The sequence below is a fragment of the Abramis brama genome (assembly GCF_963993115.1).
Source record: "Abramis brama genome assembly, chromosome: 23".
Taxonomy (NCBI): Eukaryota; Metazoa; Chordata; class Actinopteri; order Cypriniformes; family Leuciscidae; genus Abramis; species Abramis brama.
This window is the reverse complement of record NC_139985.1, coordinates 2,623,692-2,647,865: the sequence shown is the minus strand read 5'-3', so window position 1 is coordinate 2,647,865 and position 24,174 is coordinate 2,623,692. Positions and strand designations below refer to the sequence as shown.

General features: G+C 37.0%; 1 protein-coding gene across 1 annotated transcript in view; it reads left to right on the top strand.

Moving 5' to 3' along the window:
- dennd6a (DENN/MADD domain containing 6A) overlaps window positions 1-24,149 on the top strand; it is a 33,928-nt gene extending 9,779 nt beyond the window's left edge. The window contains exons 5-19 of the mRNA XM_084100162.1: window positions 4,159-4,239; window positions 9,790-9,895; window positions 12,781-12,860; window positions 12,941-13,000; window positions 13,095-13,150; window positions 14,242-14,364; window positions 15,543-15,638; window positions 17,178-17,272; window positions 17,818-17,883; window positions 18,041-18,105; window positions 18,189-18,278; window positions 18,626-18,679; window positions 18,771-18,880; window positions 19,941-20,118; window positions 21,731-24,149. Of these exons, the coding sequence (XP_083956288.1) occupies window positions 4,159-4,239; window positions 9,790-9,895; window positions 12,781-12,860; window positions 12,941-13,000; window positions 13,095-13,150; window positions 14,242-14,364; window positions 15,543-15,638; window positions 17,178-17,272; window positions 17,818-17,883; window positions 18,041-18,105; window positions 18,189-18,278; window positions 18,626-18,679; window positions 18,771-18,880; window positions 19,941-20,118; window positions 21,731-21,862 (1,392 nt within the window). The 3' untranslated portion in view covers window positions 21,863-24,149. The remainder of the gene's footprint in view (window positions 1-4,158; window positions 4,240-9,789; window positions 9,896-12,780; window positions 12,861-12,940; window positions 13,001-13,094; window positions 13,151-14,241; window positions 14,365-15,542; window positions 15,639-17,177; window positions 17,273-17,817; window positions 17,884-18,040; window positions 18,106-18,188; window positions 18,279-18,625; window positions 18,680-18,770; window positions 18,881-19,940; window positions 20,119-21,730) is intronic.
- The last annotated feature ends 25 nt before the right edge of the window (window positions 24,150-24,174 follow it).

The following is a 24,174-nucleotide window of genomic DNA, read 5'->3' as shown; positions in this document are numbered from 1 at the left end:
CCTCAAGCGGCCAGTTGATGAATTTCCGTTTAATTCACTTCTGTGTTGGTTTCAAGAGAGAGACAGGGAGGTTGCTGCTTGGTTTACACATACATGGTTATTTTGAAAAACATTTCCCTTCGTTTGTACCCTTTGTTTACACGCAAACGGAGAATTCGCCTGTGAAAACGATTCTTTCTAAAAACTCCGGCCAGAGTGGAGATTTTGGAAAACTTCGTTTGCATGTAAACTGAGAAAAACTGAGTTTTAGGCAGCTGGTGTCACAGTATGCGACAGAACTTGCACCTGCGTCAAAATGTATGTTTGGCTATGGTGATCATGGATGCATTAATAGTAGCAGTCACATTTATGTTGGTGCAAACCCTTTTCGTCTGTTTGCATTTGTAAATACAGCTGCTCTATTGTTGCTATGTTCGGGATTCTGATTGGCTAACGTGGGCTTGATCTTCTCGTTACACTGCCACCTACAGGTTTGCCATGTTCTTGACGCCATATATACACGGGTTAGTGTAAACAAACACTTTTCTAAAAACTGACAGGTGTGCACGATGTTATTTTTGAAAACGGAGAGGGTGAAATGTCCGTTTATGAAAATAGCCGGCCATATGTAAACCAAGCGGCAACCTCCCTGTCTCTCTCTTGAAACCAAAACGGAAATTCATCAACTGGCCGCTTGAGGCTGGCTGCAAAAGTGAGTCAAATCTGCATCTCCCCCATGTTGAAATGCCCAACTTTACAGCAGAAAAAAAGCCTGGAGCAAAAAGTGGCTTTGGTCTATACAGGTAATTTTGCCCTTCATGACAACTGTGAGGGAGGTGAATTTTTTTATAACTCATCCGTTTAAATTATATTAAGCCTTAAATTTCTGCATAATTAAGGGTGTGTCCACTTTTGAGTGACAGGTGGATTCCCGCTGCTGTGGTCATCAGTCATCATTAGCCGTTTGTCTGCTGTCTGTTAGCCGTCACGTTACCTCAGCTCATTGTCTGACTGTAAAAATAAATAAATTCGGGAGTGACGCGCTGCCAAGATGGCGACGGTCGGCCACGCCCACTTTAGGCTTCAAAAACGGTCTTCGGAAACCTACGGGTACGTCACGGACACTACATCCATATTTTTTTACAGTCTATAATGTAAACGGGGCCTAAATCAGTGGTTCATCTCAAACCTGTCCTGGGGACCCTTTGCCACTGCACATTTCGCATGTCTCCACACCTGATTCAGCTTATCAGCTCATTAGTACAAACTGCAAGACTTGAATTGGGTGTGTCTGATGAGGGAGACATGCCAAATGTGCAGTGGCGAGGGGACAGGTTTGAGAACCACTGCCCTAAATTAATCATAATGTCACTAAAATACTTCTGCAAATAATTTGTTACATGTCAGCAGTGGTTTGAAATTAACACCTGTCAAATGCAGTTAAAACTGTGGTGGGTAATGCTGTTAAATCACTTGCCAATTTGGCATGTTACTTATTATGTTTACTCACTTTGCTGGGAAAGTTCATGTAAGACAAAACTGCGCAGATTTAGTCCAAATACTCAAACTCGTGAGTCATCATGAAATATTAAACGCAGCGTATTGCGCAGAATCTGCTCATATCTGGCTTACTTGATATATTATTTTCCAGCATCCCACATTTTTGTGATGTTCTTTGTCCTGTATTGATCTGTCCAACCAGAATTTTTGCTGAAAATGATGAGGATGAAAGAGGAAGGGAGGAGATGGCTGGATGACAGGATTTTGTTTGAGTAAGAAATTAAGGCGAGACACGGCAGGCAAAAACATTGATTTTTCATGCAGTGGTCAGTTGAGATTTTGGGCTAGTTTACTCCTTCAATATGTGTTCTTTCAAGCTGCTATAAAGAAAACGCTGAAAATATAATTTAAGATGTTTATTTTATGACATTTTGTTTACTTGCGGCAGTAAGTTTCTCCCTAATTTACCAAGAAGTTAGCATCCCAACACGACACGCCGAGTTACGTCTGTTTACTGAAGTCTGTCATGACCGGTATCGTTGTAAAGCTCTGAGTCTCCTTCACAACGCTATGTAACCCAAATATGGGCATTTGCTTTCTATCAGTAACCAATTGAGAATGTCTAAAGGGGGATTTAAAGCTAATGATGAAATCTCATTTAGAGCTATTTAACTCTTTAACTGCCGTTTTCTCAAAATGAGTTTTTTGTCATTCTCCAGTACAAACATCTCAGCCTATGTACACCAAACTTTCCAGTTATACACTCAGCAGTATTCTGAAGATATTTTCAGAGGGATTTGTTAATAAATCATTCCTGGCCTGATTTATGTGACATTTTAATAAAAAAAATGGCGAAAATTGTTTTTTTTAAGGCTATGGACCGTATATTTTGATTTCCTAGGTAATGAAAGCATATATCCTGAAATCCCTCAAATTTTTTTTTTCATCTTGTGTGTAAAAAGAATTTTGCACCTGGCTTTATCTTATGTTCAGATCTATCTACCGAAAATATATGCAAAATCGTGCATATTTAAAGTCCCTGTAAAGTCAAAATTAAGTATGTGTTCTGAGTTTGTCACACCACAGAAAAATGTGTTATTAGCCACCCAGCCAAATTTGAATGATAAAAAAAGCCGGCAAGTACATAAAATAAGCTATCAAAATCTTGAAAAAATGAGCAGTAGTCTCTGCTCTCAAACGCTGGGGGCGTGTCCGCTGGCTGCGCTGAAACCACGCCCACTCGCGGGAAAGCTACCGTCGCCACACTCAACTGTCTGTCACCGCTACAGCCGGAATGGATGCTCCTAGCAGCTTAATTTGTTTTACAAAGCCATACATGTTCGAGCCTGGACTACCTACTATAATTATAACATAAGCACACAAGGCAACTTACACTCATTGGTTGGCACGCACTGCCGACGATGGCACCAGTTGTCGGCGCGACGGGAGGATGATCGCCGAGGCGGGAGGCGAATTTTTTTTTTTGCAGGGTGGCAGTGGAAGACTCATTAATATTCATTAGGGAAGTCATCCCTGATTGTTCTGATGACCTACCCCTAACCCCGCCCCTAAACCTACCCGTCATTGGGGTCTATGTGATGACCTACCCCAACCCCGCCCCTAAACCTACCCGTCACTGGGGTTAAGACCAATCAGGGATGACTTCCCTAATGAATATTAATGAGTCTTCCGCTACCACCCTGCAAAAAAAAAATTCGCCGGCGGGAGATAGTCAGTTCGGCGCCATTCACCAGTAACAGCGGATTATCAGTGAATCCCAGTTGTCTCTGACGAAAGTTTATAAAACTATCCCGTGTAAAATGATCACTACCGGTTTTGGCGGTGATCCTCGACTCAACATCAAGGTGGCTCTTCACAAAATTAATCCACCTCTTGTTGATATGATAGTTTTTCGGAAATTTAAATAAGGACACCGATCTGTTTTGTACGTGATCGCATCCAGGTAATACGCATTTCCGTGACGAAGGCATAGCTAGCTAGCAAACTGTAGGATGTAGTAACTAATAGTACTGACAGTAACTCGCGATCGGCAAACTGATGTGAATGTGCTATATTGTTAGGGGAGGGGCCAGCGTCAGGGGCTCCAGTGCGTCATCAAGTAGGGGCGTGTCCAGGAGCTTCAGTGCGTCATCGAGCCCCCGTTTTAGCCCCGCCCAAAAAATCCGGAACACAGCAATGGTGAAAACTGTTTAACGGTCTAACTCCACAATTCAGTACTTCACAGTTCACAGTCTTTGTAATATGATTTAGCAATACATTTCTAACATTTATAATGTGTTTAGAATTTTTTTGTAGAATTGCCTTTACAGGGACTTTAAGGAGATAATGCCTAATTTGCATAATAAAACATACAAATTCTAAAACTTGTAATATTTTTTTATATATATATACTTGTGTAAGTAATCAACTGAGGAAGTTTCATGGTGATATCTATTATTTTAAAATTTTACCCTATTCACCTGTAGTGTCTCGCCTTAATGTATGAAATCAATATATATGCTGTGACCTAGTTATTCTGGTGTATTTATTCTTCTTTTCTTGGCTAGTAGAAGTTCTGAATGGCCAGTAACTTAAAGATTTAGTAACCAAAGTGAGTGAAAAACCCTGCATGTCATCACTACTAAGAGGAAATGTGCATGTTTTTCTTCTTTCCCACAGAGAGATCAGGGTTACTACTACGGGTACGTGTACTTCAGACAGGTGCGAGACAAGTCGCTCAAGAGGGGCTACTTTCAGAAGGTACGACCACGATGATTTGACCCTCACCATGAATCTGATGTCTCATGACAGACATTGAGTTGATCAGGGAGGTGACGGATTTAAAGTGATGTTTGGTAGTTGTTGTAACATGCAGTTTGCTTCTGGCAGTGCAACAAACAACTCCAAAGAAGCAATTTGTGTTTCATCCACCCTAGAGCTAATTCCTGGCACTTTGGTGCACATTATGTCATAATTTATACACATTATGTTCCTGTCATCTACTCAAATTGACCCTTTTCACATTTCCAGGGTTCTCAGAAGCACAAATCGTGTGGAACGGTGTTTTTTCCATACATTTCTCCCATAGAGAAATGAATGGAAAATGCTTTAACAAGCACATATAATGCTCGTTAAAAATCGTTAAAAATCAATTTCCCTTGGAAGAAAATGAATCCAGAGTTTTTTACTTCCGTATCTTGTGTTCTGCGCTCTATAACCATGACCGAGAGACGACAGCAATATTTTTTCCAGTTTCCATTTCTCAAATAGCAAAAGAAAAAATCTACGATAGTGTTCCCACAACTTTCATAAAGAAAAAAATACAGAGACTTTAATTACGTTGGTCAGAAGAGAGAAAGATGTCACATTTATCATCACTCCCTCCCTCATTGTCTGTGTTAAAGGAACACGCCGACTTTTAGTGACTTTATCTTATTCACCGTATCCCCAGAGTTAGATAAGTCCACACATACCCTTCTCATCTCTGTGCGTGCCGTAACTCTGTCTGATGCACCCACCGCTAGCCTAGCTTAGCACAAAGACTGGAGGTAAACAGCTCCAGCTAGCATACTGCTCCCAATAAGTGACAAAATATTCCTATGTTGTGATTTGTATAGTCACAGCGTGTACAAATAACAAAGTCACATGAGACACAGCCATCTTCTACCTTATCTATACTGGGAACTATATTCTCAGAAGGCGAAGCACTGCTACTTCTGCGGAGTGATTTACTCCAACTCTGAGCGAACTCTCTGCTCCTCACCACGGGGCTTCTCAGGCGCTGCGAGCAAATCACTCCGCCCAAGTAGCAGTGCTTCGCCTTCTGAGAATATAGTTCCCAGTGTGTATACGGTTAGAAGATGGCTGTGTCTCATGTGACCTTGTTATTTGTACACGCTGTGACTATACAAATCACAACATGTAAATAGGAAAATGTTGGCGTTATTGTGTCACTTATTGGGAGCAGTATGCTAGCTGGAGCCATTTACCTCCAGTCTTTGTGCTAAGCTAGGCTAGCGGTGGGTGAGTCAGACAGAGTTACGGCACACACAGAGATGAGAAGGGTATGTATGGACTTATCTAACTCTGGGGGATACGGTGAATAAGATAAAGTCCCAAAAAGTAGCTTTCTGATATTAACAATTGCACGTGTCATCACCGTCTGTTGTTCGAGTGGTGTGTGTCGCAGTGATTTGAGCACAATGAAGTGGTGTCTTTAGTCTGTGAGAAGCCTCAAATGGTTTTTTGCTTCATTTTGTCCCAAGTTTGCTTGACATGTTTTAGTATCTTTACCTCTGCTGCCAGCTACGCTCAAGCACAGCACTGAACAAGTCCCAACACCACACGAGCATCCTGCGTCTGGTTTTCTGAAGTGTGATTCTGATCTATCACCAGCGGCGCGAACGTTGTTCACACCCTAAAAATAGAGGCGGAGATTCGCTGGTAGTTCTGGAATTTTTCAAGAGCCTTTAATTCTCGTTATTTTTGAAGTCACAGGTGCTTTCTGGGACCCTTTTTCTGCCCTGCGGTTTCTTATGCAATTCTTGATGTGATTCACTGAGCTTCTATAAAACGTTGTGGTTTTTGACATGAGCCGACACAGCCCAGTTTGTTTTCTTTGCTAACGGCACGATGTTGACTACTCTACACTACAGTTGTTGTTTTTCCACTTCCAACTGATTTCTGATGCATCTACATTTGGTCCTTAACTCTATAAAGCCTACTGGATCATATTTGATGCACAAAATTATAAAGCCTCTGAATGATCTACATCAGCGGTTTTCAGTAGGTGAGGCGCGCCTCCCCTGGGGGGCGCCAAAGAGCCACAGGGGAGGCGCGACACGCAAAGAAAAAAATAACTGTATGCAGCTGTATTGATATCGATAATTGTGTGTGCGAGTATTAGCTTTAAAATGCGTCGTTTCCTTGTCCCAAGTCAACAGAAGTCAGCATTAGGGGGTAATACGGAGCCAGGGGAGTCACCTGTGTGAGTAAAAAAAAAACGATCCGTGGCGACGGTTTTGAATTCTCAAACTGTTCCCTCGGTTTAATAAACCGTACCCACGAGTTTCTAATCCGCGCTCTCAGACTTGTTAACCGTGCCTTCAGTTTTTTGCAATCTGTACTCACAAATTCATAAACCGTGCCCACGCTTTCGCAATCCGTTCCCACGTAGTATTGCGTGACGAGTTCATAATGTGGTAAATTCCCGCTGACCCTTTTTTTTTGATTGATCCATTTCATATAATCCGTCTTCATTTTACGGAGCCCGGGAAGTCACCTGTGGGAGAAAAAAAAACAATCCGTGGCGACGGTTTGGCAATCCGTCCGCTCAGTTTATAAACCGTACTCACGAATTCTCAAACTGTTCCCTCGGTTTAACAAATCGTGCCCACGGATTAATAAACCGTAAATAAAACTTACAAAAAAAAATGAACAAAGCAATTCGTCAAATATCAGTCATAATACAGGTTAGAAAATAATAATAAAGTGCTAAGATTATCACAAATGAACAAAATATTTTGATGCACATCATTCATATTAAATCGTATATTCCACCCATACCCGCTACAATTGAGAATCACTGTAAGCATTCAGACGTATGTCAATTTGATGTATTCCATTAATATTCAATAAAACATTATACAATAGGATTCGTTAACAACGTGTTCTTCTAAAATGAGGGCGAGTCACAAATCCGTGAGTACAGTTTACAAACCCGTGGGAACGGATTGCGAAAGCGTGGGCACGGTTTATGAATTTGTGGGTACAGATTGCAAAAACTGAAGGCACGGTTTACAAATCTGAGAGCCCGGATTAGAAACTCGTGGGTACGGTTTGTTAAACCGAGGGAACAGTTTGAGAATTCGTGAGTGGTTTATAAACTGAGCGGACGGATTGCCAAACCGTCGCCACGGATTGTTTTGTTTTTTTTTCCTACAGGTGACTTCCCGGGCTCCGTATCATTTGGCAAGTCCACTTGCGCAAAAACGTTTTTCATGTTCAACTGTTTTTGTGTGTGTGTGGATGCTGCTGATAAAACAGCTTCGCCGAAACTATAGAGACATGCATTTGTGTGTGTGTGTGTGTTTGTTTGTTTCTTTTGTAAAAGTTTCCCGGATATAACTTCCCTGTTTAATGCACAATTTTCCTTACAAATTATATTATCAGCATTACAATGCGAGTAAATGTAGCCGTGTAAAATGTAAGGGATGATGCCAACCTTCTAGATCAATGTGCATTTACGTTTAATTTGTAACATATTTAATAGCATGGAATTACAGTGTAATTAGTGTTAGCCTACTATCTTAGCCTTTTTCAGTGCATTAGGTGAGGTAAACTGATAATATTATTATATAATATTAGTGATTCTCATTTATCGAAACACTAAAACTGGTACCATTTTGGGTATTTTTTTAATCTCTCTATTTAACCCATCTCATGGTGTGTGATGCTGAACTATCATATGAGTTTCTAAAGGTTTTTTAATTATTTGCACAGTTATAAATATTGATATTTAATGTGCAACAATAGCATGCTCAGGCTCAGTGGGCCTAATTTTAAATGCTTTTTTTTCTCAAATACTGCAATATGATTTGAATGGTGTACTGCTTTGATGCATTTTAAAAAGATGGATGATAGATATTCTTCAATATTTCTGACAAAGAACAAAATATAATGTGAATTACAGTATGTGCAATTTTTTATTTATTTATAAATTGTAGTGCACAGTGTTTATTTTAAGGGGTAGAATCCACAGCTCAGTACTCACTACTCACTACTCATGAGTACCTTTAAATAAGCTACTTTTTTACTCCTACTCCAGTAGTTTTTTGGACAAGAACTTTTTACTCTACTCACACTACATTTTTTTGGAATATAATGGTACTTTTACTTGAGTATGTTTTTTCAGTACTCTTTCCACCACTGCTGATTTTGTTCAAGATGTTGTGCATCTCCTTCAAATGTGCGCTTAAAGCCCAGACACGCCGTGCCGATTTCAGCCGTCAGGTGTCGTCGGCGGTCGCTCTGGTGCTGATAGCACATGTTAAGCATGTTTTGTTGACTTGTGGTTAGGCCTACTGATGTTCAGTGATTTTAAAAGTAGCCTCAATTAGGCCTGCATGAAGTTGAAAATGATTTGCTGTTGCAAAGAATCGTTTATGAATGCACTTTTAAGAAAGTTGTGGAAATAAAATAATATTTACATTTTATCAGTTGTTATTGAAACCCATCATTGCCTGGAACACACAAAAGATGGCATTTACTGCAGAGGTGTGTGTGGGTTAGGACAGGCGGACGGATTTTGGGGAAGGGGGGGGCTCGGCTGTCCTAACCTACTCTAAGGGGAGGCTCACATTCACCCAATTTGAAAACCCCTGATCTACATGATCAAAACGCTGCTGAAAATCTGTTGCGCACAATCTACCACATGCCTTCTGTCGTCTGATTTGATAGTTAATACTTTTTAAGCAAGTAAATGTCCTTTTAGTGTAATTGTACAAATGTAGCTTGTGGTTCACGTGCCCTTTTGCTGTGAAATATTTACTGATTTTTATGAAGTTAACATAAGAATAACTTTTATATTATTAGTAATGTTTTTTTTTTTAAGATGAACACTATCCATACATAATCCATCAGGTTTTTGATTTCATCTCTCAATCATCATTGTATTGCATTGGTTTATATGTTTTAACTACAGAGCTTTGATCATAAAACTAAGCATTTAAATATATTATTGGCAGATATGTAGTGACGACTGATATTTATATGCATTTAATGTAAGCGTCTGCATTAGTGTTAAAAAGATCTAATTGATTTACATTGCAAGCAATTAGAATTTCATCTTACTTTTTGACCATATAAATAGCAGAATTTGCACAAAATTGCATATTTTTGCTTAGTTTGGGTTAATAAAATTTATGAGTTTTTTTTCCCTCCTCGAGTATAAGCTCCATATTCTCACCATATCATACTATATGAGGCATAGAAGTCTGATGGATCAGTTATGATGTATAGCTCCTTTTCCACACAATGAAATCAAGCTCCAGAAATGACTAAAATCGCACATTAATGTGTCTTAAAAGTTCTTTATGCAGCATGTTAGAATGTATACCAGTGTGAATGAACTTTTGTTTCTATGTCATGAAAGAAACAAGTCCTAGAGTTTTGAAGCAGCATGAAGTTTTATTTTTTAGCTGAACTATTCCTTTAAGATCTCGTCTGTTGTGTTCTGTCCTGATTCCTGAGAGGATTTGTGAACTTCTTGACCGTTCTCTCATCATGTATGCATGTGTGTCTCTCCTCCAGTCGCTGGTCCTCATCAGCAAGCTGCCGTACGTGACCTTCTTCCACTCTTTGCTGAAGCTCATCGCCCCGGAGTACTTTGAGAAGCAGGAGCCGTGTTTAGAGGCCGGTGAGTCCTGAAAACATGGACGACAAACCAATTCTGATAACAAATCAAACTCTGCATCATTAGTGCTCTTTGCAAAATCAAGCATCATTATTAGGACCATTGCCAGGAACATTTCAAAATAGGGCTGTAGTACTCGAGTCCGGTCTTGGACTCGAGTCCGGACTCGAGACCGCTTTTCTATGGTCTCGGACTTGTCTCGGACTCGCTGGTATTCGGACTCGGACTTGTCTCGGTCTCGGCCACTGGTCTTGCCAAATATGGCTTTTGGTCTCGACCGAGTCCAGGTGTCTTTATTATGTTCCCAGTAATCACACATACGTCGCCGCGATATTAAAACAAAATATTATTGGAGGGAAAGTGAAACACTGGCCACCTAATAACTATGGGCATTTCGGCTCTTTTTCGTGAGCCGGTTCGTTTCACTCAGCTCACTGAAAGAGCCGGCTCTTTTGACTCATAAACGGCTCTATAAAAAATAAATGTTTAAATAAACTCGTTGAAAGTCCACCGCTAGTGCAACGTGAATATTCATATTTTTAATTGTCCATAACAGGGGTTCCCAAACTTTTCCATGCCAAGGCCCCCCAAATACCACTAGGTTCTGGCCAAGGCCCCCCGTATTGAACCCATCGACAATACTACGGCACGGCACATGTAGACATAAATAAATAAACATCTAGGTGAACATCAGATTATGTGATGGTGTTTGATACCAGCCAATCAGAAAGATGAGATGCACTGATTACAATTTTCAAGGCAGATTCCGATTTTTCATTGAGTTTGACCTGCCGATACAGATTTAAGCCGATTCTGATTTCATTTTTTCTAACCACTTTACAGCACACACAAATATTATATATATATATATATATATATATATATATATATATATATATATATATATATATATATATATATATATATATATATATATATATATATATATAATAAAACACCACTTTTACCCAAACTGGTTAATAAAAACAAGTTTAAATGGATACATTCTCTATAAATATTGTTGTCTTCATTTTCTTTTCTGACATAGCCTACTCCTTGTTAAAACACACTATACATGCAAATTATGTGCATTTTTTTGAGTGAAATCATATTTATTTTGTCCATCAAAAGTGTGCTTTCACTTTAACTGAGCGTGAGCAGCGCTACAAAAATAGACTCGGCGTCGAAACCCTCCGCTTCACTGCTGCTCATGCGACGCTCCTGCTTGACGCTCACGCGCTGCTCCAGCTCGCGGTGTGAATGCACTCACTGAACATGCACGCCGAAAAAAATTCGCGCTGCTCACGCGCCGCTCGCGATCTGAAACGGCCGTAATTCACAAGGTTTCCTACATGTGCGTTCTGTGTGCATGTGTGATGTTGCGCGATGTTATTCATGCGGCGCCCAAGTGCATTTGAATCGGCATATGTCAGACTGAAAATCACGTGAAAATCGGCCAATTCTTGTCACTAGCCGATCAGTCAGATATCAGATAGGCTATGCAACAAATTATTATAATGTTTTTTCATAACAATACTCATATTAGCAAATATTTATTTTTTAACGTTTTTTAACTCTTTTTTTTCCAACTTGCTGCGGCCCCCCTGGCGCCCTCTGGCGGCCCCCACTTTGAAAACCCCTGGTCCATAACACCCCGAAAACTAGCCTGCTTGCCTTGCACATCTAATGGGCAAAGTTTTCCGACTTTTTTTCTTACCTTTCTTTCTTTGCCTATTCCACGAGTGGTAGGCTAAAATATTATTTTTCGTCACGTCATCCGCCCGATCCGCGGTTTATCCGCATCTCTTGTGTGTGTGTGTGTGTGTGTGTCTGTGAGTTGGCTCGGCCCTCCCTCATGCAGTTTAATTGGTTGACATCGCGTGTATGATTGACAGGAACAGAATGTAAGGCTGATCAGACAGTCGAAACGAATGTGTGTGCTCCTTTAGGCCTATATAATTATTATTTTTTTGTTGTTCTTTGAATTAGTCAATTATTTTAAATAAAATTAAAAGTATTAATTATTTCATTATTACATAATGATTTAATTTCTATAGGCTAGCCTATATTTTTTTAGCAGACTTTTTTTTTTCCTGTCCTGGACTCGGTCTTGACTCGGACTCGAACCTTTTTGGACTCGGTCTTGACTTGGACTCGACTAGTCCTGGTCTTGGACTTGTCTTGGACTCGACAAAGGTGGTCTTGACTACAGCCCTATTTCAAAATCATCATGTATATGAAACTTGCTTAACTCATCCTGCAACTTGATTGAACGTTTGTGTGGTGGAAAGAAAACGAGCAAAAAAAAAAAGGAGCTGGTGCTTTTCACTTGTAATGGTTGCCAAATGCTTTTTTTTATAGTATGTTTGTCTTGTTTCCAGTCCACATATCTAAAAAATCTTAAATCAAGATGCATTCACTAGATGAGTAAAATGACATAAGATTTTATGTCCTGTTTTCTGGGGAAATAAATAAAAATTAAGCGAGTTTTTGCTTTAAAAAAAAGCTAAATTATCTGCCAGTGGGGTAAGAAAAATAATCTTAATTCAAACAGAAACGAGATGTTTTTATTTTTTTTATTTTTTTGACCCCATTGGCAGATAATTTGGCTTGTTTTAAACAAAAACTCACTTACTTTTTATTTATTTCCCCAGAAAACAAGACCTAATATCTTATGTCATTTTACTACTTTAGTAAATGCATCTTGATTTAAGAAATGTTTGATATTTGGACTGGAAACAAACAAAAATACTGAATAAGAAAAGCATTTTTTGCAGTGCACCAGAATATCATGCAGCAACAACTCAAAAACACAGGAACTGCATAGCAAAATATGATGTATTGTTGACCTCTATTTGTTAATGAATGTTTTTGTTTTTACGTTAAAGCTTGCAATGACATCGACCGGTGGCCCACGCCGTGCCCAGGGAAGATTCTTACGCTCCCCATCATGGGTGTGGTCATGAAGGTAATCTTTGTGAGAGACTAGCCAAGTGTGTGAAACTCCAGTGCACTTTATTAACGAACGCTGCCATCTGCTCTCCTCAGCTACGCATCCCCACATGTTATGACAAGCCTGGAACATCTCAACTCGTCCAGTCCACGCCGGTATGAAAAGCATTGCCTCTGCCAGGCCTGTAGGCGATGTGTCATTTCTGCAGAGTTTGCTCTTACGTAATGGAGTCTGATCTTTTATTCGCAGAGCGACAGTCTGGTGTCCATTGTCTTGCCGACCGTCCATGAAGTAGATCTCTTCAGGTAAAGCACATTTAGTGTGTGTGCTACTGTGACTGGGACATAGTGTACTGTATTTCATGGTTGGGCTGGATTTGTTTATTGCTTGTCCTCTGGGGCCTCCTGTTGGTAGCTGGGAAAAGTGCACGGACATTCAAAAGTTTGGGGTCGTGCTCATCAATGCTGCATTTATTTGATATATTAATATTATTAGCAATTTAAACAACTGTTTTCTATGTGAATATATAGTAAAAATGTAATTTATTCCTGTGATCAAAGCTGACTTTTCAGCATCATTACTCCAGTCTTCAGTGTCACATGATCCTTCAGAAATCATTCTAATAAACATTCAAAAAACATTTCTTATTCTTGTTATCGGTGTTAAAAACAGTTGTTGCTGCTTCATATTTTTGTAGAAAACGTGATACATTTATTTTCAGGATTATTTGGTAATTGGAAAGAACAGCAAATATTTCAAATAGAAGTCTTTTGTAACATTATAAATGCATTTACTGTCACTTTTGATCAATTTAATGCATCCTTGGTGAATAAAAGTATCATTCCATTTCATTCCAAAATTAAAAATCGTTCTTACCCTAAACTTTTGAATGGCAGTGTGTTGGCCATAGTACAGGTGAAACTTAAAAAATTAGAATATCATGCAAAAGTTAATTTATTTCAGTAATTCAACTTAAAAGGTGAAACTAATATGTTATATAGACTCATTACATGCAAAGTGCGATATTTCAAGCCTTCATTTGTTATAATTTTGATGATTATGGCTTACAGCTTATGAAAACCCCAAACTCTCTCGTAATTATAAAATTTTCGTAAGCTGTAAGCCATAATCATCAAAATTATAACAAATAAAGGCTTGAAATATCGCACTTTGCATGTAATGAGTCTATATAATACATAAATTTCACCTTTTAAGTTGAATTACTGAAATAAATGAACTTTTGCACAACCTTGTAATTTTTCGAGTTTCACCTGTATGTTTATACACTTAATCTGTAAAAATCATTTATATGGTGTCAAGTTATAACAAAACCATTTCATTTCAGCATCCATTAGTTTGATGTTGATCTGTCCTGTAACTGTTTCTCATGTTGCAGGTGTTTCTATCCAGTGTTTTTTCATATCCAGATGTTGTGGGAGCTTGTGTTGCTGGGGGAAGCGCTGGTGGTCATGGCGCCGTCACCGGCTGAATCTTCAGACACGGTGTTGGCATTGGTCAGGTACGGCGAATAAAGTAATAAGCCACGTGAGATTGTGTTACAGTGATTTTACAACCTCTTAAAGTCCCCCTGCAGTCAATAACTATATCGCTTAAAACTCATCTTTGATAATCAAAATGACATATGTAAGTTGACACATTTCCTGTGAAAATAATGTCTTCATGCCTTAAAATAGCTTGAATGTAACCCGACACCTTTGCTTAATTTAGTATAAGTGGACTCATGAATATGCAAATGAGTCCCCGCCTCCACTCGGATCACCTGATCCACTCGCTCGACTGTAGTAAACACGACACAATGGCAAGTGTAAATGTTAGTTTAATTCAGCCATATATGTTTGAACCAGAAACTGATTCAGAAGAAGAAGAAGAGTGAATTATACAGGCTCGTCTACAAGTCCATGAATCAGAATCATGATGCGTTTTATACAAAGTCAGACACATAACGGTAATTGATATGATTAGCCTATGGCTCGATTACGTTATCAAACGGCTAATAATGTGTTGCTAATGTTACATAAACCATGTTCCCGTTCGCCATCTCGGACACACACTAATGGGCTGTTTTACAATCCATCCAATCAGATTTTAGAGCTGAAACTGCAGTCGTCTAGCATTTGATATGACAATAAATGTTTAGCTATACTTTTTGATGTCTTCACTCTACATTAAAAATGCAGGATGAAACCTGTTTATTTTAAATCGGCACCATGTTTTGTTCTGATTGGACATGAAATGTTCTCAGGACTTATTTGATAATGCTGTCAGCAACTGATTAACGTGTAATACTCATTTAAACACAATTTTATTAAATTTAAATCCATTCTGAAGAATTCTGCAGATTTTTTCTGCAGTTCAGTGTGCATCAAGTGCATGGGATGTGTTGCAGTACTTAAACAAGTTTAATGGCTCTGTGATGCTGAGTTGAATGATGACCACGCTGCGGTCGACCTTGAAAGAGGGCGGCTAGATAATTCATGCAGTGTGTGTGTGTGTGTGTGTGTGATGTACAGAGACAGCGTTACCCACCACAGACTCAGACAGTGTTGAATATGAGCAGAATGCGGTTCCAGAGCGAATGCTGACTTCTAGATCCCTTTTTTTAATGCTGGTTAATGATGTGAATTTAAAGCAAAGTAATCTCTGTGTGTGTGTGTGTGTGTGTGTGTGTGTGTGCAGTTGTATCTCTCCTCTGCGTTACTGCAGTGACTTCCGGCCGTACTTCACCATTCATGACAGTGAGTTTAAGGAATACACCACTCGAACACAAGCTCCGTAAGTAAACAATGTGTTGGATGATGAATGATGCTCAGTCTTTTATTTATGTATTTATATTTATTTATATATGCACACACACTCAAAATATAATACAAACAAAACATAATGTTTTAGATTTAATATATATATATATATACAGTACCAGTCAAAAGTTTGGTGATTTCTGAAGGATCATAAGACACCAAAGACTGGAGTACTTGCTGATGAAAATTCAGCTTTGCATCACAAAAATAAATTACATTTTAAAGTATATTAAAAAAGAGAACCATTATTTTAAATTGTAATAATATTTAGTAATATTACTGTTTTTTGTTTTGTTTTTTTTGTGTGTTTTTTTACTGCAGGCTTGATGAGCATAAGAGACTTCTTTCAAAAACATTAAAAATAGTAACGTTTCCAAACTTTTGACTGGTACTGTGTGTATATATATATATGTATATATATATATATATATATATATATATATATATATATATATTATAATGTTACTTGAGCAGCAAATCTTCATATTAGAATGATTTATGAAACATCACGTGACACTGAAGACTGGAGTAATGATGCTGAAAATGTTTAATATATTCAAACAGAAAACAGTTCTTTTAAATTGTAATAATATTTCACAATATTACTCTGTGTTTTTTTTTTGTTTTTTTTATTAAATAAATGCAGTCTTAGTGAGCAGAAGAGAATAATTTTAGAAACATTATAAATCTTACCGATCCCAAACTTTTGAACAGCAGTGTATATATTCACTGTACACACACAAAATATAATACAAAAACAAAATATCATAACATTTAGTGAAAGCAATTCTATCTATCTATCTATCTATCTATCTATCTATCTATCTATCTATCTATCTATCTATCTATCTATCTATGTGTGTGTATATATGTATGTGTGTGTGTATATTTATGTGTATGTATATATGTATGTGTTTGTGTATGTGTCTCTTTGTGTGTGTGTTTTCAATACATGTATTTATTATAATATAATTTAATGTATTCATATTTGCTATACTGTATTAAATATTGAAATATTCATTTTATTATACTATATTATTGTAAATGTAATTTATAATATAATATTTTACATTTATTTTGTTGTTAATATATTAATATTTGTATAATTTAATTGTTTTCATTAAATATTTTTATAATAATGAATTCAGTTTTTAATATATTCAGTACGCTGCATCAATTGTAATATGTTTCATTCTATAATTGTGATACAATTTATAGTATTTTATTTAGTATATAATACAGCTATAAATACAGTATAAAATACTACTATAAATACACTAGTATAGAATGTATTTTAACATGTATAGTGTGTGTGTGTATAGACAGGTTTGTGATATTTAGAGTTTTTTGTGCTTTTGACCTACAAACACAGCATGTAACTCAATCAGTGTCAGGATGAGCGTATAATCAATATGTGCGAGGGATGAGGGTATTTCTGGAGCTCAGACATGTGACACTCTTACTGGCTCTTTGGTAACCGTATCTTGTGTGTGTGTGTTGTGTTGTGCTGTAGGCCTTCGGTCATTCTGGGAGTTACGAACCCATTTTTCGCCAAAACTCTCCAGCACTGGCCTCACATCATCCGCATCGGAGACATGAAGCAAGCAGGTTCTGACCTTTAAATAGTGATCAAATGCATGTTCAATTAAAGCTAATGAAGCATTGACATGTTTCAGCAATATTATGACTTTCCAAAGTTTAAACCCAGCAAGCAATAGCCGTCATTTCAGCGTCTAGGTTAACTACAGACCCGATATAGTCCGGCTATGAGGAACACACTTCTAGCAAAAATAACCTTGAATTTGGTTACATGCCGTTTTTGCCAAAATAACTTGCGAGATGAATGATATTCCATCGTAAACAGTGATTACAAGGTGTTTGGTTTCATTTCTTCACTCATTTCATTTCTTTATCTAATTGATGACAAGTCTGTTCTTGGGCATTTTCACTGAAAGCCTAAATGTTGCCTTGTTTTAGCCTAGACATCAGGGTTGTGTTTGGACGGCTATTAAACGTCTTTTAAATGTAAAATTGCTTGCTGGGAATGAGCAATAAAGCATTTATACAAATGAAAAAAATTAAATAAAACAAAACGATTTGACCGAGGTTGTTGGCTTTGTTCTTTATTATAAATATCTGAATTGTTTTTAAAGGAGAGATGGCTAAACAGATGAAAGTGAAGAAACTAAAAAGTCTGAAGACTTTGGACTCGAAACCTGGTGAGACTTGAATGAGAGACTATCATGAGTTCATTTTATTGTGTTCTGTATTCATGTAGGTGGTCTTTGTATTTCTTTCTGTTAATGTTTGAATTACAGAACTGTACAATTTCCAAAAGCAAAAGAATAAGTAAAACTCTGTGTTTGTTCGTCTCAGGTGTCTACACGGCATATAAACCTTTCCTGAACAAAGACGAGGACATTATCAAGCAGCTCCAGAAGGTGAGTGTCTCTCTGGTGTATTATATCACTGCTAAAACATTCACGCAGATTTATTAATTCAGTTTTTTTGTGGTTAACATCAGGGAGTTCAACAGAAGCGCCCTTCAGCGGCCCAGAATGCAATTCTGCGTCGATATTTCCTGGAACTTACACAGAGTTTCATCATACCACTGGTAGGAGCATTTCTTTGCATACAAAATCAATGATGCGACGGCATTCACACGCACCTGGACAGAGTTGTTACTGTGAACTAAAACTATTGAAGTTGCTTTTGTCATTTGAAATAAAGTAAAATATAAATGTGCTGTAAACTAACTGAAACTAAATAAAATAACTTGCTTAAATGCATAAATAAAAGCTAATTTAAAATATTTTAAGAAATAGTATAATATAGTATATAAATAATGATAAAATAACTATCTTAAAAACATGGTCAATGCATGTGTGATGAAGTCTTTAAATTCCAGACCGTTAATTTAGGATATAATTCTATAATTAATATTCTGTGTTTGATTTGCAGGAGCGTTATGTGGCCAGTCTCATGCCTCTACAGAAGAGCATCTCACCCTGGAAAGTACGTTTTTTTTCTCTCTCTCTCTCTTTCTTTTAGAATTAATTTAGCGACTTTATTATGTCTATTATATTCCTCTACTCTCATTTCCCAGAGTCCTCCACAGCTGCGGCCGTTCAACCAGGAGGAGTTTATGAAGACCCTGGAGAAGGCCGGACCTCAGCTCACCTCACGACTCAAAGGAGACTGGATCGGCCTCTACAGGTACAGCTGCATATAATATATATATATATATATATATTAAATAATAATTTATATTTATTGTCATGTATTTTATTAGTTTATATATCAATCTAATTTAATTTATTTATATCAACTTCAATTACAATATATATAATTTACATAAATTAAATAAGTTATATATAATGCATATAATTTTATATATATTATATAATGTTTATATTGTATCATACATGTATATATATATATATATATATATATATATATATATTGTTTCATTTATATATTATAAATATATACTTTTATAAATATATATAATTTAATTAAATAAATTATATATAATGTAAATAATTTATATATATATATATATATATATTTATATTTATTGTCATATGTATTTAATTAGTTTATATATCAATCTAATTTATACATTTATTTATATCAAATTAAATTAAAATATATCAAATTCAATTATAATATATAATTTACATAAGTTAAATAAGATATATAATGCATATAATTTTATATATATTATATAATGTTTATATTGTATCATATATATATATATATATATATATATTTGTTTCATTTATATTTTATAAATATATAATTTTATAAATATATATAATTTAATTAAATATATATATTGTAAATAATTTATATATATCATATATAATTTAAATATTGTATTTTTTATATATATATTTTAATCATATAATGTTAATAAAAAAAAAAAATATATATATATATATAATTTATGAATACTTAATTCTCGGCTCTAGTATATTTCTTCAGAATTTTGCGGACTGTAAAACTTGCTCACAAGCCATAATGAATCCTGATTTGTGAGCTATTTGTTCTGTTGAGATGCTTCTTATCAGTATCACTCACAAATTGCTCTGAAATATTTGTTAGCAAATCAGTTTCAATCAGAATGTGATTTTAAAATGCGTAACCAGTCATCATGGAAAAGTTAGGATGTTCAAAATACATTAGTCTTCCCAAACAAATCTTTTCTTCAATGTAAAATATAAAAGGTTTCCCTTTAAATGCATCTTTGCTGTTTTCGTCTGTCCTCGCGCAGGCAGTTCCTCAGGTCTCCGAACTTCGATGGCTGGTTCAGAAACCGCAGGAAGGAGATGATGCAGAAGCTGGAAGCTCTTCACCTGGAGGCTCTGTGTGAGGAAGACCTGCAGCTGCGGATACAGAAGCACACCGAGGTGGAGACGGTCGACCTGGTGCTCAAACTCAAGGAGAAACTGGTCAGTGCTTCAGTCATTCTGTGTGGATCACGACAACAGTTCTAGGGAACTGATTTTCTTTGTGTAGCTTAAAGGAGTAGTTCACTTTAAAATGAAAATTAGTCCATGATTTACTCACCCTCAAGTCATCCTAAGTGTATATGACATTGTTCTTTCAGACGAATACAATCAGAGTTAATTAATAAACACTCTGACGCTTCCGAGCTTTATAATAGCAGTGGATTGCAACCATCAGATTGAAGCTCAAAAAAGTGCATCCATCCATCATAAAAGTGCTCCAGCTCCGGGGTTTAATAAAGGCTTTTCTGAAGCAAAGCGGTGAGTTTGTGTAAGAAAAATATTCATATTTTACACGTTACAAAGTAAAATTCTAGCTTCCGGCCAAACGGCCATACGCAGTCTACTTGTGGACAAAGCGCAACTTACGCAGAAGTAGTGTAGTGCGTCGTGGCGTATCGTAAATATGTGACCCTGGATCACGTCACCAGTCTCGAGTCGCACGGGTATATTTGTGGCAATAAACAATACATTGTATGGGTCAAAATTATTGATTTTTCTTTTATGCCAAAAATCATTAGGATATTAAGTAAAGATCATGTTCCATGAAGATATTTGGTAAATTTCCTACCGTAAATATATAAAACATGTATTTCTGTGAGTGAATGCAGCACAATCGCAAACATAAATTAACAACTTTAAAGGAGATTTTCTCAATGTTTCGATTTTTATGCACCTTCAGATTCCAGATTTTCAATAGTTGTATCTCGGCCAAATATTGTCCTATCCTAACAAACCACACATCAATGGAAAGTTTATTTATTCAGCTTTCAGATGATGTATGATGATGTCAAAAAATTGACCCATGTGACTGGTTTTGTGGTCCAGGGTCACATATCAGCAATACGTCGCATTACTCGCATAAGTTGTGCTTAAAGGGGGTCGCACACCGGATGAGAAGCGCAGCGCCGCGTCGCGTCTATGACAACTCGAGGTATCGCACACCGGACGCGCACTTTCTCAGTTTATGGCCAGCAATATTATGTTTAAGGACATTATGGAATTAAGATAATGTCTGTACTATGTTATGATTGTACTGTACAATTAAATACAATTGTTGCTAAGTCTGCAGTCTGAACACTTTAGAGCGTCCGTTAACTGAATGAATTGAGAATCTAGCTCACCTGAAAATCCGATAACATCAGCAGTTTTCATTCAAGCAGCTGATTTCTGTAAATGAATGTAAAACTAAATGTATATTGCAGCACAGGGTGAAGTCAGTATATACATTAACTACGATTTGAGACAAATAAATGTAAATTTAATATAAAACTATGTAAATGGCGCTCTGTGGCACGGCAGGATAGAGAATAATGTGTTCGAATTTTAAAGACGTGGCGCTGCGCTTCTCGTCTGGTGTGCGACCCCCTTTAGACTTTAGTGGAATCTGTATGTTCATTTGGCCGGAAGCTAGAACTTTACTTTGTAACGTGTTAAATATGAATATTTTTTTCTTACACAAACTCATCGCTTTTCACAACTTCGAAAAGTCTTTTTTTATATTTTCTACATTGATTGTACCTTCTTATTTATTTCATCTCCTGTTGTGTCTCAGACTCAGGCCGAGAAAGATCAACTTCCTGTCAAACCAGGAACTCTGCCCAAACTACAGTCACATATCGAGACCATCATCCTCTCTCTTCCAGAGGACCTGCAGGGCATCTTACACAAACCACCGAGCCCTTGACCATCAGCCAACGCTGACAGACCAGACCGGGGCTCACACGGGGTTAACAGACACGACCCCGCCGGGTTTCTGCCGGATCCTCCTCCGACTGCACTCGCTGCTGCAGATCTCAGTGCCCTTGAACGGACAATGCTGGCATTGCCAAAATAAAAACAGCACAGACGACTGACCGCACAGCAAGTGACTGAGCGTCTGAGGGACGAATGATGGCAGGAATCATGTGACGGACACATTCTGAGTCTCACTGTGTGAGATTAACATTCCCGTTGATTTTAAACATGAAGACACTTGTAAGATGGAATCAGGAATAAGTACTGGATCGGAGTGGGCCGGATTCATATTCACCTCCATAATGAAAATATTTAACGGGTTGTGCTGTGACACCAGAACATCACTTCCTCTTCTCATGACACCTGTCGAAAAACATGTTCGGGCCATATTTCACCCCAAAATGAGGAAGAGGGATTAAGAAATTATATTTTAAATCAAGAAAATAAAGCCTATTTTAAGACCATTAAAATACCATTAATACACACACACACACACATATATATATATATAATTGCACTGTGGCATTATTTTTGTGATAATCAGGTCATATTTCACCCCAATCTGAGGAGGAATTAAGAAACTATATTTTGCATGGATTATTTTCATGATAATTAAACGCATTTTAAACCCAGTTTTTAAACCCATTACTATAGGCTAGTGCTCCAAATCTAATTTTCATTGCTGTGAAAAACACAATGACATTCATATATCATTAAAAGTATTTTTTCTATTATTATGCACTACTTTATTATTCAAAAATGAGAATCACCATGAAAATTGAGGAAAAACTCAATTTATGCAGAAATGTCCTTAATTATCAAGAAAATGTCATATGCTAAAAATCCTAATGGGTCTAAAAATATATATTTTTTCCATTATATTTTGGGGTGAAATGTTCCCTGGAAATGTTTTCATGATATTCAGCCAGTCAACTTTGATATTGCAATAACAGGCACATTTATTTCTCCTTTAACCAAGACAAACACTACTAACCTGTAAATGTAGAAGAGTATATTTCATCTTAGCACATCATCACCAGTGTCCGGCATTAACCCTACAGCACAAATGCAATATATAACTCTCATAATGAAGGCAGACCCAACAAAGACCAGTGCAGTTTTACATGCATTTATTTAGTTTTAGTTTTAATTCATAAACTGACTAACGACAGAAGGGAAAAAAGCCATTGTGTTTTCCTTTCCTCTCCACCTTCTCTGAACTGAATGACCCGTCGCTGCTTAAACACAAAGAACTAGTCCAGCTATATCTTTCCAGTGCCGTCGCACTGAGATTGTGGTCTTCCTTCCACTTCAATATCATGTATACCTCCTCATTCAGAAAATTAATACTTAAACACAAACACAGCTTTTCTTTACACTTGCTTGACCGATAAAGGTGAATAATGCAGTTTCTTTGTGCCTTTGATTTTCTGTTCAGTTTGATTTGATCGATCTCTTTTAGGACCAAGCGTGTAGTTTGAGAGTACATTAATATCATGAAAGATGATTGTTTGACCTTTAGAAAGAGCTTCTGTTATTTGCACTTTATCGGTGGAATGTGTCGAGCAACGGAAGGTTTTTCTTCTCGAAAATGTGCATAATCATGACTTATAAAAACACATGCTCATATTCCCATGAAGTGAACCACCAGAAATGCATCTTTTCTGTCGTGTGCCTTGAGCTAGAGAGACAAAGACACTCGGTTTATCTGGTTTGTGATGTGGGATTCTGGGACGTGTTGTTGAATGAATCCGGGCCTGTGTGACAGGAGGCTTGTGAAACTGGTTGTCGGGCAACCATTCATGTTTTATATTTGAAGAACAAACCTATTTTAACATGCTTGAATTTTAAAGAGGTATATTCTGATACGCTAATAACGAACTGCTTTTGACACGATGCCTGTTTGTTATACTGATGGATATTTTCTAACATCTGTATTTTTGATCTGCTCATTTATATTGGTAGTTATTGTACAGGATGTTTTATTCGTTGCCGTGGTGATTATTATAGAATGATACAAATGGAAATTTGTGTTTTTTTGTAAACCATGTAAACCAAACCACAGTCCAATGTTTCAGCATAAACGATATTTTTCTATCAAACCCCTAACCACTATTTTTTTCTTTTTTCTGTAACCATTCAGTAGCTTTTCCCTAGAAAGAATTTCATTGTTCCGTTTCCCTCATGAAGAACAAGTATATATTTTTTTCCAGATGTAAATAAATGTCAATTATGAATCTGTGTTGAGTATAAATCTATTTC